Source organism: Ursus americanus, chromosome 21, assembly GCF_024610735.1.
Source record: "Ursus americanus isolate L20-20 chromosome 21, mUrsAme1.1.p, whole genome shotgun sequence".
NCBI lineage: Eukaryota > Metazoa > Chordata > Mammalia > Carnivora > Ursidae > Ursus > Ursus americanus.
In genome coordinates, this window is record NC_142147.1 from 52,132,267 (window position 1) to 52,149,602 (window position 17,336).

Here is a 17,336-nt window from a genome sequence, read left to right on the forward strand (position 1 = left end):
GAAATGAAGTGAATAAATGGCTCCACAGTTTGAGTAATTGAATATAGTCTAGTAATTCACCAATGGTTCATTAGTGGTCAAGCTATTAAAATAAGTAATATAATTTAATAGCAGGTGACAGGAATACAAACATATTTTCATCTCAATAGATCTTTAAATGGTAGCGATTAAATCTGAGCTCTAGTTCTGAATTAAAATAAGTAGAATGAACGAGGAATTAATTTCATCTATAGAATTAAAAAATATAAAAGCCAGAACTGAGATCATACTTACCAAAAAAACATAAGATACAGTCCTAGGAAAATTATGAAAAAACCAAAGTGATATTTTTAATTCTACTATTATTTATATATGATAAGAAATGAAACATTTATAATTATTAGAAATATAATGATTAGAAAAATGCAACAACAACATTATTTCCAGAAAGGTATATGTAATTGTCCAGCCAGAAAATCCAAGAGAACTATGGGGAAAAAAAATAGTATTATACCAAATTAAAGAGTCAGATTAGGTAAATGAACATAAAACAAATATTAAAAATGGCTTTTAGGTAACAGCTATTATCAATTTGGAAATTGAGTAAAATAAAAAGGTACCACTCACAACTGCAACACAAACATAGAATATCTAGGGATAGACTTAATAAGAAACTATTGAAAGCCATATAGAAAAACACAGACCTTCGCTGAGAGAAATAAGTAGAGATTTGAATAAAAGCAGTCTTTATTCCATAACTCCATAAAGATGGAGTTCTTCCTCAATCATTTTATAGGTTGTTGTAATTCCTGTCAAAATCCAAGATAGATTATTTTGTTTTTGAACTTAGCAAAACAATTCTAAAGTTCATCTGAGAGAACATCCAAGTACATGTTCCAAAGAGGAGTAAAAGGGGCACTGTGGCTTACTAAACATTAACATGATTAAGCTTCAGTGACTTAAAACAGAATAGAACTTAATTGCAAAGATGGCTAAGGAATTGAACCTAATGACAGAATTGATAGAAAGCCCTGGAAGGGACTTTGATTATATATTTATATATATATATATATATATATATATATATATATATATATATATATATATATATATAACATATAAATGTATATGTTACAAAGTTATGAGGAAAATAAAGCTTATGTGAATGAAATTCTAGATAAGTTAGAGGTAACTGTAAAAAAAAAATTATGCCACTAAAAATTTAGAAGAAATTCGCCCAGTAATAAATTATCATAATTATATGAAACTAGTACATACTTAAAATTTAAATAGTTTACATGCAACAATTAAGAAAAATACCCTGTAGAAATGGATAATTATCATGAAGAAATAAATCACAGAAGAATTAAAAGCAAGTAACACACAAAGGAAATAATACCCAATTCCACTTAATACAAAATAACGAAAATGTATAAAGTGGAGTCTGGGTTTGAGAAACAGGCTCTCCTACTCTACAGTGGGGTTTGTAATTGATAAATGTTTTCAGAGAGCAATGCGCAATGTGTATAAAAAACAAAATGTGTGTCCTTTGACATGGTAATTCCACTTCTAGGAATTTAGGTTCAAAAAGAAACAGGTATGTGCAAAAAGGCATATGTTACAAGCATGTTAATGATCTCATTTATGATTATCAAAAGCTCTGGATGAAGTAAATGCCAATCAATTGAATACTGTTTAAATCAGGGGTTCTAAAAGTTTCTAGGGGTTGTAACAGAATCCTCTAAGAAGCTTTTACCAATTTCTGCCATCCACTTCCAAGATACTAGTATGAATATTCATCCAGACATATGAAATGAAGTAACTGTTAGTCTGTTTACTTTTCTCAAAAATTTCATGGGTTGTGCTTATCATACCCCTTCCTTTTCAGACCCTTGGTTCTCCCCCAGGGCAATAACACCAAGGTGTTATATTTAACATATATGCTGTTCAGGAAAACAATAGAAAACTTTAATGAGCATTTCTTTAATTTCTCTCAATTTGACTTTCCTTTGGACTCCTCTCACAATATATATTGGGATAGGAGCATTATTTGTTTTAGATATCACTTGGAAATTGAGAATATTGATCAAAAGGATAATAAAAGTTCATATTAGCAGCCTATTACCTACTCCTCAATCTTACATCATCATAACTTTAAAATAAACATTTTATTTTAATTCCTTCCATGTATCTTTATTTGAAATACAAAAACCTTCAAAATGATAAAGTATTACTTATAATTTTGTCAGTTTTCTCTGCATGGTATGCTAATACTTTGATACTAATAGATAAATCTGAGATAACTCCTATTTTAACTGTCTTCAATTTTGACATGTGTCCGAAATGATGGGGTGTAAAGTAGCATTGAAATGAAGTTATTTGTTTTTTCAGAGTTTCCAACTATGACATCTTCTGGTATACTCATAATCTCTTCTTTGTCTTCTACATGCTGCTGATGTTACATGTTTCAGGGTAAGTTTAAAAAATATTTTAAAATATTTTTAAAAACATGTATGCCTAAACATGGGGTAATGAAAGACAAATCTATAGGAATTATCATAGGAAGTGGTAAAATTATTTGGTTACTTGGAATTGAAAGTAGTCTCAGAAATGAAGAGATAGTTCTATTTTTAGCATAGCATATTTTAATGAAAGTTGTATAAAAGTGTATTAAAACTGAAAGAGTTGGGGTGCCTGGGTGGCTCAGTCAGTTAGGCATCTGCCTTTGGCTTGGGTCATTTTTCCAGGGTCGGATTGGGCCCCTGCATCCAGTTCCCTGTTCATCGGGGAGCCTGCTTTTGCCTCTCCCATTGCCCCTGCTTGTGCTCTCTCTCCCTGTCAAATAAATAAATAAAATCTTAAAAAAAAAATAAAACTGAAATAGTTACTTCTCCCACAGTATTGCAGGTTTTCAAAAAAGATGTATTTATTTATTAGAGAGAGAGTGTGAGAAGGTGGAGGGGTGGAGAGAGAAACAGACTCCCCGCTGAGCATGGAGCCCACTGCGGGGCTTGATCCCAGGACCCTGAGATCATAACCTGACCTGAAATCAAGAGTCAGATGCTTAATTGACTCAGCCACCCAGGTGCCCCCACAGTATTGTAATCTTTAAAATCCTCTATAGTTATATCTTTTTTTTTTTTTAAGAGAGAGAAGTAGAGGGAGATAGGGGGAGTGGCAGAGGGAGAGAGAGAGAGAGAATCTTAAGCAGGCTCCATGCCCAGTGTAGAGTCTGACGCTGAGCATGATCTCACAATCCTGAGATCATGACCTGAGCCAAAATCAAGAGTTGGATGGTAAACTGACAGCCAGCCAGAAGCCCCTCTATAGTTATATCCTGATAATGTCTAAGAGAAAGTTAATAAGAAGTGCAGACTTCAAGAAGGTATTTTAGTGTTTGTATTTTTAGGAATTCCTTATGTGTTGCTGCTGCAGAATTTGTAACAACAGAGTTATCGGTTTTTAGTTTAAAAAGGCCTAGAAGCCCATAGCAACATTTTTCTAGATATGTCTCCTGAGGGAAGGGAAGTAAAAGCAAAATAAACTATTGGGACTCCATCAAAACAGAAAGCTTCTGCACAGTGAAGGAAACAATTAACAAGAGTAAAAGGCAACCTACTGAATGGGAGAAGATACTTGCAAATGATATACCTGATAAAGGTTTAGTATCCAAAATATATAAAGAACTGATATAACTCAAAACCCAAACCAAATAATCCAATTAAAAAATGTGTAGAAAACATGAACAGATTGCCTGAGTGGCACAGTCAGTTAAGCATCCAACTATTAGTTTTGGCTCAGGTCATGATGTCAGGGTTGTGAGATCAAGACCCGCATCAGACTCCACGTTCAGCAGGGAGTCTGCTTGAGATTCTATCTCTCCCTCTCCCTCCTCCCCTCCCCCCCATTCATGTGCACACTCTCTCTAAAAACTAAATAAATCTTTAAAAAATCAGCAGAAGACATCAACAGACATTTCTCTAAAGAGGATACCCAGATGGCCAACAGACACATGAAAAGATGTACAACATCACACATCGTCAGGGAAATACGAATCAAAACCACAGTGAGATATCACCTCACACCTGTCAGAATGGCTAAAACAAAAACACAAGCAACTAGTGGTGGCAGGAATGTGGAGATATAGAAACCCCCCTCGCACTGTTGGGGGGAATGCAAATTGGTGCAGCCACTGTGGGAAACAGTATGGAGTTTCCTCCAGAAGTTAAAAATAAAACCACCCTGTGATCCTGCAGTCACATTATTGGGTATTTACACAAAGAATACAAAAACACTAATTCAAAGATACATGCACCCCTATGTTAATAAGCAGCATTATTTACAATAGCCCAACTATGGAAGCAGCCCAAGTGTCTATCAATTGATGAATGGATAAAGAACATGTAGTAGGTATATACAATGAAATATTATTCAGCTATAAAAAAAGAATTAAATCTTGCCATTTACAACAGTATGGATGGACTTAGAGAGTATAATGCTAAGTGAAATAAGTCTGTAAGAGAACGACAAATACCATATGATCTCGCTCATATGTGGAATTTAAGAAACCAAACGAGCAAAGAAAAAAAGGCACAAATCAAGAAACAGACTCTTTAAAATAAAAAAGATTTTATTTATTTATTTGACAGAGGGAGAGAGAGAGCGAGAGCACAAGCCAGGGAGCAGCAGGCAGAGGGAGAGGGAGAAGCAGGCTCCCTGCTAAGCAGGGAGCCCGACTTGGGGCTTGATCCCAGGACCCTGGAATCATGACCTGAGCTGAAGGCAGCTGCTTAACTGACTGAGTCACACAGGCACCCCAAGAAACAGACTGTTAAGAGAACAACTCTTAACAGATTCTTAGAGAACAAACTGATGGTTACCAGAGGGAAAGTGGGTAGGGGGGTGGGTAAAATAAGTGATGGAGATTAAAAAGTACATTTATCATGATGAGCACTGTTTTTTTATTTCAAGTTTGTATTTAAATTCTAGTTAACATATATGGTAAAATTGGCTTCAGGTTTAGAATTTAGTGATTCATCACTTACATACAACACCCAGTGCTCATCACAAGTGCCCTCAATACCCATCACCCATCTAGCCCATTCCCTGGCCACTCCTTCCATCAACCGTTAGTTTGTTCTCTATAGTTAAGAGTCTCTTTTGGTTTGCTTCCTTTCTCCCTCTCTTTTTTACCTTCCCATGTTCATGTTTTGTTTCTTAAATTTCACATATGAGTGAAATCATATGATAATTGTCTTTCTCTGGCTGACTTATTTCGCTTAGCATAATGCATTCTAGTTCCATCCACATTGTTGCAAATGGCAAGATTTCTTTTTTTGATGGCTGAGTAGTATTCCATTGTATATAAAAATAACACATCCTCTTTAGCCATTCATCAGTCTATAGATACTTGGGCTCTTTCCATAGTTTCGCTATTGTTGGTAATGATGCTATAAATATTGGGATTCACGGAATCTGACTAATGAAGAATTGTTGAATCACTATATTGTACACCTGAAACTGTTATGTTTCTTTCCTTTTTTTTTCTTTTTTAACCACGGCTTTTAAAATTTACTTGGAAAAGCTCATCAGGGAAGACAAATTTGATTCTACTGTAACAACAGCTATAATCACAAAGTTCATGAAGATTTGGTCTGGCAGCTGAGAAACAGCATTATGTTTTTTGGTCCTTACTAAGATGCAGAGTTGAATGAAATTATATCACAGGTAGTCAATTTCTGGGGTGCCTGGGTGACTCAGTTGGTTAAATGTACAACTCCTAGTTTCAGTGCAGGTCATAATCTTATAGTTGTGAGATTGAGCCCTGTTTCAGGCTCCGAGCTCAGTGCGGAGTCGGCTTGTCCCTCTCCTTCTGCTCTTTTTTTTTTTTAATAATAATTTTGTATTATGTTATATTATCACCATAGGGTACATCCCTAGTTTTTGATATAATGTTCCATGATTCATTACTTGCGTATAACACCCAGTGCACCATGCAATATGTGCCTTCCTTAATACCCATCACTGGCCTATCCCAATCCCCCACCCCCTTCCCCTCTGAAGTCCTCTGTTTGTTTCCCAGAGTCCATAGTCTCTCATGGTTCGTTCCCCCTTCTGTTTACCCCACCTTCATTCTTCCCTTCCTTCTCCTACCGATCTTTCCGCTATTTCTTATGTTCCATAAGTGAGTGAAACCATAGGATAATTGTCTTTCCCTGCTTGACCTATTTCACTTAGCATAATCTCCTCCAGTCCCATCCATGTTGCTGCAAATGTTGTGAAATCATTCTTTTTGATGGCTGAGTAATATTCCATTCTATATATGGATCACATCTTCTTAATCCAGTCATCTGTTGAAGGGAATCTTGGCTCCTTCCACAATTAAGCTATTGTGGACAATGCTGCTATGAACATTGGAGTGCATATGGCCCTCTCTTCACTATATCCATATCTTTGGGGTAAATACCCAGTAGTGCAATTGCTGGATCATAGGGTAGCTCAATTTTTAACTTTTTAAGGGACCTCCACACTGTTTTCCAAAGTGGCTGTACCAACTTGCATTTCCACCAATAGTGTAAGAGGGATCCCCTTTCTCCACATACTCTCCAGCATTTGTTGTTTCGTGCCTTGTCCATTTTTGCCATTCTAACTGGCATAAGGTGGTATCTCAATGTGGTTTTGATTTGAATCTCCTTGATGGCTAATGATTTTGAACATTTTTTCATATGTCTGTTAGCCATTTGTTTTTTTCTTCTTTTTTTTTAATGTTTTTTTTTTATTATATTATGTTAGTCACCATACAGTACATCCCCGGTTTCCTATGTAAAGTTCGATGATTCATTAGTTGCGTATAACACCCAGTGAACCATGCAATACGTGCCCTCCTTACTACCCATCACCGGTCTATCCCATTTCCCCACCCCCCTCCCCTCTGAGGCCCTCAGTTTGTTTCTCATAGTCCATAGTCTCTCATGCTTCATTCCCCCTTCTGATTACCCCCCCTTCTTTATCCCTGTCTTCCCATACTGATCTTCCTAGTTCTTATGTTCCATAGATGAGAGAAATCATATGATAATTGTCTTTCTCTGCTTGACTTATTTCACTTAGCATTATCTCCTCCAGTGCCGTCCATGTTGCAGCAAATGTTGAGAATTCGTTCTTTCTGATAGCTGAGTAATATTGCATTGTATATGGACCACAACTTCTTAATCCAGTCATCTGTTGAAGGGCATCTCGGCTCCTTCCACGCTTCGGCTATTGTGGACAATGCTGCTATGATCATTGGGGTGCATATGGCCCTTTGTATGTCTTCATTGGAAAAGAGTCTGTTCATATCTTCTGCCCATTTTTTGATTTGATTATTTGTTTCTTGTGTATTGAGTTTGAGAAGTTCTTTGTAGATCTTGGATACTAATCTTTTATCTGTAGTGTCATTTGCAAATATCTTCTCCCATTCTGTGGGCTGCCTCTTAGTTTTTTTGACTGTTTCCTTGGCTGTGCAGAAAATTTTATCTTGATGAAGTCCCACAAGTGCATTTTTTCTTTTGTTTCTCTTGCCTTTGGAGATGTGTCATGAAAAAAATTGCTGTGGCCGATGTCAAAGAGGTTGCGGCCTAATTCTCCTCTATGATTTTGATGGAATCCTGTCTCACATCGAGGTCTTTTATCCATTTGGAGTTTATCTGTGTGTATGGTGTGAGAGAGTGGTCAAGTTTCATTCTTTTGCATGTAGCTGTCCAATTTTCACAGCACCATTTATGGAAGAGACTGTCTTTTTTCCACTGGATGTTTTTTCCTGCTTTGTCAAAGATTAGTTGCCCAAAGAGCTGAGGGTCCATTTCTGGGTTCTCTACTCTGTTCAATTGGTTTATGTGTCTGTTTTTGTGCCAGTACCATGCTGTCTTTGTGATCACAGCTTTGTAGTATAGCTTGAAATCTGGCAACATGATGCCCCCAGCTTTGCTTTTCCTTTTCAACAATTCCTTGACGGTTCGGGGAACTTTTCTGGTTCCACACAAAGTTAAGGGCTATTTGTTCCAGTTCTTTGAAAAATGTCATTGGTATTTTGATCAGGATAGCATTGAAAGTGTAGATTGCTCTGGGTAGCATAGACATTTTAACTATGTTTATTCTTCTGATGCATGAGCATGGAATATTTTTCCATCTTTTTGTGTCTTCTTCAATGTCTTTCAAGAGTGATTTGTAGTTTCTAGAATATAGATACTTTACGTCTCTGATTAAGTGAATTCCAAGGTAATGTATGATTTTTGGTGCTATTGTAAGTGGGATGGATTCCCTACTTTCTCTTTCTTCAGTCTCATTGTTCGTGTATAGAAATGCAACTGATTTCTGAGCGTTGATTTTGTATCCTGCCACATTACTGAATTCCTCTATAACTTCTAGTAGTTTGGGAGTGGATTCTTTTGGGTTTTCCATATAGAGTATCAAGTCATCTGCGAAGAGAGACAGTTTGACTTCTTCTTTGCTGATTTTGATACCTTTTATCCCTTTTTGTTGTCTGATTGCTGTTGTAAGGACTTCTAGTGCTATGTTGAATAATAATGTTGAGAGTGGACATCCTTGTCGTGTTCCTGATCTTAAGGAAAGGCTTCCAGCTTTTCCCCATTGAGAATGATATTCGCTGTAGGCTTTTCATAGTTGGTTTTTATGAAATTGAGGATTGTACCCTCTATCCCTACACTCTAAAGGGTTTTAATCAGGAAAGGATGCTGTATTTTGTCAAATGCTTTTTCTGCATCAATTGAGAGGATCGTATGGTTCTTGACTCTTTTTTTGTTGATATGATCTATCACACTGATAGATTTGCGAATGTTGAACCACCCTTGCATCCCACGGATGAATCCCACTTGGTCATGATGGATAATCCTTTTAATGTACTGTTGGATCCTATTAGCTAGGATCTTGTTGAGAATTTTGGCGTCCACATTCATCAGGGGTATCAGTCTGTAATTCTCCTTTTTGATGAGGTCTTTGCCTGGTTTGGGGATCACGGTAATACTGGCCTCATAGAATGAGTTTGGTAGTTTTCCTTCTGTTTCTATTTTTTGAAACAGCTTCAGGAGAATAGGTAATATTTCTTTTTTGAACGTTTGGTAGAATTCCCACAGGAATCCGTCAGGCCCTGGACTCTTGTTTTTGGGGATGTTTTTGATCACTGCTTCAATATCTTCATAATTAATTGGTCTGTTTAAATCATCAATTTCTTCCAGTTTCAGTTTTGGTAGTTTATAGGTTTCCAGGAAGGCATCCATTTCTTCCAGTTGTTTAATTTATTGACATAAAGTTGTTGGTGAAAATTTCCAATGATACTTCCTCTTTCATTGGTATTGGTTGTGATCTCTCCCCTTTCATTCATAATTTTATTAATTTGGGTCCTTTTTCTCGTCTTTTTTTTTTTTTTTTACATAAAGAAGTTTGGATTTATTTTAAATAAGTCATTTGTTTTTGGTGTGAAATACTTTTGAAGTTGAAAATATTTTTCAAGATTTCAAAATTAGTTTGCATGAAGATTTTTACATCTGAATTAATTGTCACTTGTTTCTGGCAATACTGGTGGGCAAAAAACACTAAATTTTTAATTAGAGGAAAAATATCTCTCAGCTGTTTGAGTTTATTCAAGTTGGGTTGTTGTTTTACCCCTTTAAGCTTTTTTTTTTAATGTTTTTTTATTATATTATGTTAGTTATCATACAGTACATCCCTGGTTTCTGATGCAAACCTCGATGATTCATTAGTTGCCTATAACACCCAGTGCACCATGCAATACGTGCCCTCCTTACTACCCATCACCAGTCTCCCATTCCCCCAACCCCCTCCCCTCTGAAGTCCTCAGTTTGTTTCCCAGAGTCCATAGTCTCTCATGCTTCATTCCCCCTTCTGATTACCCCCCCTCTTTATCCTTTCTTCCCCTACCGATCTTCCTAGTTCTTATGCTCCATAGATGAGAGAAATCATATAATAATTGTCTTTCTCTGCTTGACATACTTCTCTTAGCATTATCTCCTCCAGTGCCGTCCATGTTGCAGCAAATGTTGAGAACTCGTTCTTTCTGATAGCTGAGTAATATTCCATTGTATATATGGACCACAACTTCTTAATCCAGTCATCTGTTGAATGGCATCTCGGTTCCTTCCACGATTTAGCTATTGTGGACAATGCTGTTATGAACATTGGGGTGCATATAGCCCTTCTCTTCACTACGTCTGTATCTTTGGGGTAAACACCCAGTAGTGCAATGGCTTGGTCATAGGTAGCTCAATTTTTAACTTTTTAAGGGACCTCCACACTGTTTTCCAGAGTGGCTGTAACAACTTGCATTCCCACCAACAATGTCGGAGGGATCCCCTTTCTCCACATCCTCTCCAGCAATTGCTGTTTCCTGCCTTGTTGATTTTTGCCATTCTAACTGGCGTAAGGTGGTATCTCAGTGTGGTTTTGATTTGAATTTCCCTGATGGCTAATGATTTTGAACATTTTTTCATGTGTCTGTTGGCCATTTGTATGTCCTCATTGGAAAAGTGTCTGTTCATATCTTCTGCCCATTTTATGATTTGTTTATTTGTTTCTCGTGTATTGAGTTTGAGAAATTCTTTGTAGATCTTGGATACCAGTCTTTTATCTGTAGCATCATTTGCAAATATATTCTCCCATTCCGTGGGCTGCCTCTTAGTTTTTTTGATTGTTTCCTTGGCTGTGCAGAAGATTTTTATCTTGATGTAGTCCCACATGTTCATTTTATCTTTTGTTTCTCTTGCCTTTGGTGATGTGTCATTAAAAAGTTTGCTTTGGCTGATGTCGTAGAGGGTGCTGCCTATGTTCTCCTCTAGGATTTTGATGGATTCCTGTCTCACATCGAGGACTTTCATCCATTTGGAGTTTATCTTTGTGTATGGTGTGAGAGAGTGCTCAAGTTTCATTCTTTTGCATGTAGCTGTCCAATGTTCCCAGCACGATTTATTGAAGAGACTTGTCTTTTTTCCACTAGATGTTTTTTCCTGCTTTGTCAAAGATTAGTTGCCCAAAGAGACAAGGGTCCATTTCTGGGTTTTATATTCTGTTCCATTGGTCTATGTGTCTATTTTTGTGCCAGTACCATGCTCTTTGTGATCACAGCTTTGTAGTACAGCTCGAAATCCGGCATTGTGTTGCCCCCAGCTTTGTTTTTCCTTTTCATCAGTTCCTTGGCGATTCGGGGCCTTCTGGTTCCATAGAAATTTAAGGAATATTTGTTCCCGTTCCTTGAAAAATGTCATCGGTATTTTGATCGGGATAGCATTGAAAGTGTAGATTGCCCTGGGTAGCGTGGACATTTTAACTATGTTAATTCTTCTGATCCATGAGCATGGAATATTTTTCCATCTTTTTGTGTCTTCTTCAATGTCTTTCAAGAGTGATTTATAGTTTCTAGAATGTAGATCCTTTATGTCTCTGGTTAAGTGAATTCCAAGGTAACATATGATTTTTGGTGCTATTATAAATGGGATGGATTCCCCAATTTCTCTTTCTTCAGTCTCATTATTCGTGTATAGAAATGCAACTGATTTCTGATCATTGATTTTGTATCCTGCCACATTACTGAATTGCTTTTTAACTTCTAATAGTTTGGGAGTGGATTCTTTTGGGTTTTCCATATAGAGTATCATGTCATCTGTGAAGAGAGACAGTTTGACTTCTTTGCCGATTTGGATACCTTTTATCCCTTTTTGTTTTCTGATTGCTGTTGCAAGGACTTCTAGTACTATGTTGAATAATAGTGGCGAGAGTGGGCATCCTTGTCTTGTTGCTGATCTTAACAATGGCTTCCAGCTTTTCCCTGTTGAGAATAATATTTGCTGTAGGTTTTTCATAAATGGTTTTTATGATCTTGAGAAATGTACCATCTATTCCTACACTTTGAATGGTTTTAGTCAGGAAAGGATGCTGTATTTTCTTTCCCTCTTCTTTTGAATCAGTCTGGCCAGTGGCTTATCAATCTCATTTATTCTTTCAAAGAACCAGCCTCTAGTTCTCTTCATCTGCTCTACTGTGCTCCTGGTTTCTAATTCATTGATCTCTGCTCTAATCTAGATCAACTGCCTTCTCGTGCGTGGGTTAGGCCTGTTCTTCTGTTCCAGCTCCAGCTTCTTAAGGTGAGAATATAAAAACTCCATTTTAGATTTTTCTATTCTTTTGAGAGGCTTGGATGGCTATGTATTTTCCCCTTAGGACCAAATTTGCAGTATCCCATAGGTTTTGGACCAATGTGTTTTCATTCTTGTTGGTCTTCAAAAATTGCTTAATCTGATTTTTAATTTCCTGGTTTACCCAGTCATTCTTGAGCAGGATGGTTCTTAGGTTCCAAGTGTTTGAGTTTCTTCCAAATTTTTCCTTGTGATTGAGTTCCAATTTCAACCCATTGTGGTCTGAGAATATGCAGGGAATAATCTCAGTATTTTGGTATCGGTTGAGATATGTTTTGTGACCCAGTATATGGTCTATTCTCGAGAAAGTTCCATGTGCATTCAAAAAGAACGAGTTTCTGTTGTTCTGGAGTGTAGTGTTCTGTATATATCTATGAGGTCCATCTGGTCAGTATGTCATTCAAAGCTCTTGTTTCTTTCTTGATTTTCTGCTTAGGTGATCTGTCTATTGCTGAGAGTGGAGTGTTGAGGTCCCCTACTATTAACGTAAATTATCTATATGTCTCTTTATTCTGGTTAAGAGTTGGCTTGTGTATCTTGCTGCTACCCTGTTGGGGGCATAGATATTTATAATTGTCATATCCACTTGTTGGATACATCCTTTAAGAATAATATCGTCTCCTTCCGTATCTCTAACTACAGTCTTTAGTTTAAAATCTAATCTCTCTGATATGAGAATTGCTACCCCAGCTTTCTTTTGAGGTCCATTGGCATGAAAAATGGTTTTCCATACATTCACTTTCAGTCTGGATGTATCTTTAGGTTCAAGATGAGTCTCTTGTATACAGCAAATGGATGGGTTATGTCTTTTTATCCAATCTGCATCCCTGTGGCATTTAATGGGAGCATTTACGCCATTCACATTGAGAGTGATTATTGAGAGATATCATTTTAATGATGTCATGTTTCCATGTGAAGTCTTTGTTTCTATAGATTGTAAATTTCTGTTCTGTATCACTCTTGGGGCCTTTTTACTTTCACAGAATCCCCCTTAATATCTCCTGTAGGGCTGGTTTGGTGGTTACGAATTTGGTCAGTTTCTGCCAATCCTGGAAGGTCCTTATCTCTCCATCAATTGTAAATGACAGCCTTGCTGGATAAAGGATCCTTGGCTTCATGTTCTTCTTGGATAGAGCTGTGAAAATATGCTGCCAACACTTCCTATCCTGCCAGGTCTCTGTAGACAGGTCTGACATTATTCTGATATTTTTACCTCTGTACATAAGGATTTTCTTCCCTCTGGCCACTTTCAATACTGTATCCTTGGATCTAATATTTGCGAAATGCACTATGATGTGATGTGGTGTAGGTCTGTTGTGATTGACCTTGGGAGGTGTCCTCTCTGCCTCTTGGACATGAATGCTTGTTTCATTTGCCAGATTAGGGAAATTTTCAGCTACAATTTATTGAAATATCTCTTCTAGACCTCTCTTTCTTCACCCCCTCAGGGATGCCGATGATTCTGACATTGGAATGTTTCATTGAGTCGGTAATCCCCCTTAATCTACATTTTTGAGATTGGATTTTTTTGTGCCATGTTTCTGTTTTAACTTTCTCTTTTACCATCCCATCCTCCAATTCACTAATTCGTTCTTCTGCCTCATTTACCCTGGCCGTCAGAGCGTCTAGTTTAGACTGCGTTTGATTCATAGTATTTTTAATTTCTGCCAGATTCACTTTCATTTCTGCCCTTAGAGATTCTATATTTTCATTAATATTTTCATTAATATTTTTTCCAAGTCTACACATCATCTTGACCATTGTTACTCTGAACTCCATTTCTGACAATTTGGTTATGTCCATATCCATCAGTTCTGTGGCAGAGGCCACAGTCTCATTACCTTTTCTTTGCTGGGGGAGATTTCTCCTCCTCGTCATTCTGGTGAGGAGAGGTTGCAGGGATGCCCAGAGCCCAAATTATTGACCAGGACCCAGGCAGTGTGCACTTGCTTTATAGGGACCTTAGGGATGTGGGCTTCTTGATTTTTTAGCCTGCGTTCTGGTGGAGGGGCCTGCCGCGCTGATACTCAGGCAGCCCTCTTTGGGTAGAGTCGCCCTGCCCCTGCGAGGGGTGATGGGGATGGGCACAATGTGAGCTGGTATTTCCTGGCTTTTAAAACTGTTATGTTTCTATACTGGAATGTTAACTAATGTTAAGTATACTGGCATTAAAATACAAAACTTAATTAAAATAAATAAATAGAAATACAAACAAAATAATGAGGCCTAGTTGCAATAATAGTTGTAGAGAAAGCCAAAGGTTTACAATGACCAAAGAGAAAGATCTCTCAAAAACATCAGAAGATCACAACAGAAAAAAAGAAAGTATCCTAAGCCTGTTACAAAGAATATACCCCCAATATTCTGAAAAGTGTTTTAACCCAAGCAGTTTACTCAAATGTATAGTGCTTAAAGTAATCCATTAGCTTAGAGGAAGGAAATAATGTACATTTATATGCATGTATCTCCATGATCACCAGAGTAGAGTGTGGTTTTGTCTTGAGACTCACATAATATGACACAATAGGCCATCGTCTGATATCAGGTTCACTTGATTGCATAGAATAATAGAGGACAGGAAACAGGAAGTCAATTAGGATAATGTCAGGTCCTTCTTCTGTGGAGATCCCTCTGGTTGGTTAGGAATTATTTCCCATCTCCTCTCCCTTGCCTCCCGTATACCAACTCAGTTTCAAAATGAATAAACCATACAGGTAGGCATGGACTACCTTGCCTTGCATAAGGCTCATGGTCCACAGGAACCAGTATCTTGGTAGCAGCCCCGATCTCCTCAAGGGATCTCCTCAGTTGTGAGAACACACCGCACACAGGAAACTGAGGTCTGAGTCCTGAACAATTTTATAGTGCACTCATAGCCCTCCTGGTCTGGATGCATTCCACCTATAATAAACAATGTTGCCTGGAAACACAGCTGGCATTCCCCACTTATCATAGCCCAAAATGTTTCCAGGGAGACAGTGTTTGGAGAAAGGTTCAGATCTGCTGTTAATTCCTTCCTCAGAATGTTTTCTAATGTACTTTGTCACTACAGTAGGTCATATACATAAACTATGTATTTATTTCAGGGTGCGTGTTTAAAATGTTTTTTTTTTTCTCCTCTGATTTTGGAGACCACTGGTTTAGACAGCAGTATTATATGGGTCTCTCATATATGTCCTGGCTCAATTTGTTCTGTACTGGGTTCCAGAACATATAGTTATAGAGCATCAGAAACACAGCCACACATTATTATCCTGATTTCCGGTTAGTTATTCCTGCCACACGAAGAAGAGGGCCATGGTCTGATGAAGCTCTGGGTTCTATTCCTTTGTGGGGATAATATGTTTTAAGGAACATTAGGACACCAAGAAAGTTCTCAGTACAGAAAGTTTGGTTTACACTCTGTTATTTAAATGGCTTGTTTGCCTGTCAGGGCTATTATCATAAAATGAACTATGGGTAAACAGATGCTAGTAATGTTAACTGTAATTTAAAATAATTACATAATGTTTACTATATACCAAAGATAAATTCAGAATGATTTAGATGTTTTATGTCTTCAGGGATCACAGTTTTACAAGGATAAAATAATATTGTTAAACCCTGTTTACAGGTCAGAAAACTGAAGTTTAGGAAGATTAAGTAATTTGGTAGTTTACCTAACTGATGGATCCTGGATTCAAATTCAGCCATTGTGACCCAAAAACTCATATTTTTTTACTACTAGGTTTTGGTGTTTTGGAGAGCTCTGTACTGAGAACTTGGTGTTAAGATTTTTTTTTTAAAGGTTAATATCTTGATTTATCTGGGATTGTGGTCTCTCTCATCTATCTGTAACAAATGAGAGAAAAATGCAGTCATTTGTTAGTATAATTAGTTATGCATTCTTTGAGCATTATGTTGTACTCAGTTAAAACTGAAAATATCTGTTTCTTTGTAATTCAAAATAGAGTCAAATTTTTAAAAAAGGTTCAGGAGTTCAAACAGATTTCTTAAGTTTAAAGAAGCTTGTATTGAGAGTTCTTTCTTTATTTTTTGGACATAAAAGGAGGCATATTTAAAATTTGAATTTACTTTTGTAAAACAAGGGTTATAAACAGAAAGTGACTTTAATTTATGCAAAGAAATAACAAAAGGCATCTGCAGAGTGAATTATATGTAACAATTTCTTATACTAACTTAATTGTCACAAACTATTAGTAGAAAACAACCATTCTAATACTGAAATCAGTGTCATACAACAAATATGTAATTCTATAAGGATTCTATAGTACACATTTTTATGGAATTAAATTTTTATTGATGTATAATTGATAAAATTATATATTATATATTGCAAAGTAATATATTTTAAGTATATACTGTGATGATATACATATATGTTGTGAAATGATTATCCCAACCAAGTGAATTAACACATCTAAGACTTTACACTTACCTTCCCCTCCCCCACCCCAGTGAGAAGGCTTAAGATCTACTCTCTTAGGAAATCTCAAGTATACAGTATGGTATTATTAACTATAGTCATCATGCTGTACATTAGATCCTCAGAACTTTCCCATCTTATAACTAAAGCTTTGTAACCCTGTGAAGTTAAATTTTGAATAAAGCCACATAGATTATGCTTCTGGTGTGGGAAAATTTACTGGTGGTAAATTTTACAGCTTTTTCAAAATGGAACATTTCTCAAAAAAAATTTATTACTAAAGGATCTAAGTAAATCTATTGAAATTATTAGGGGCGCCTCGGTGGCACAGCGGTTAAGCGTCTGCCTTCGGCTCAGGGCGTGATCCCGGCGTTATGGGATCGAGCCCCACATCAGGCTCTTCTGCTATGAGCCTGCTTCTTTCTCTCCCACTCCCCCTGCTTGTGTTCCCTCTCTCGCTGGCTGTCTCTATCTCTGTCGAATAAATAAATAAAATATTTAAGTAAATCTATTGAAATTATTATCATTTGTGCCAATGTTGAGAACTTAGAAATATCTTTGTTATATGAAATACCTTGATAATTTCATTCTTTAGCTTTTGGTTATATGAGTAAATAAAATGCAGTTATTCAAAATAAGGTTCTTGGATTTATATTGAGATTTCTGTTAAAGAGTGTGCTTTAGGTAGGGGACAGGAAATCAGTATTTTCTGGCCATTTACTCTATCAGTG

General features: G+C 36.9%; 1 protein-coding gene across 10 annotated transcripts in view; it reads left to right on the plus strand.

The window, feature by feature from the left end:
• The window catches only part of LOC123803818 (NADPH oxidase 4-like), a 175,335-nt gene that overhangs the window by 40,563 nt on the left and 117,436 nt on the right, over positions 1-17,336 (plus strand). For all 10 annotated transcript variants that reach the window (XM_087871203.1, XM_087871209.1, XM_087871200.1 and 7 more), the window contains one exon: positions 2,371-2,451. In XM_087871203.1, coding sequence (XP_087727329.1) covers positions 2,371-2,451 — 81 coding nt within the window. The remainder of the gene's footprint in view (positions 1-2,370; positions 2,452-17,336) is intronic.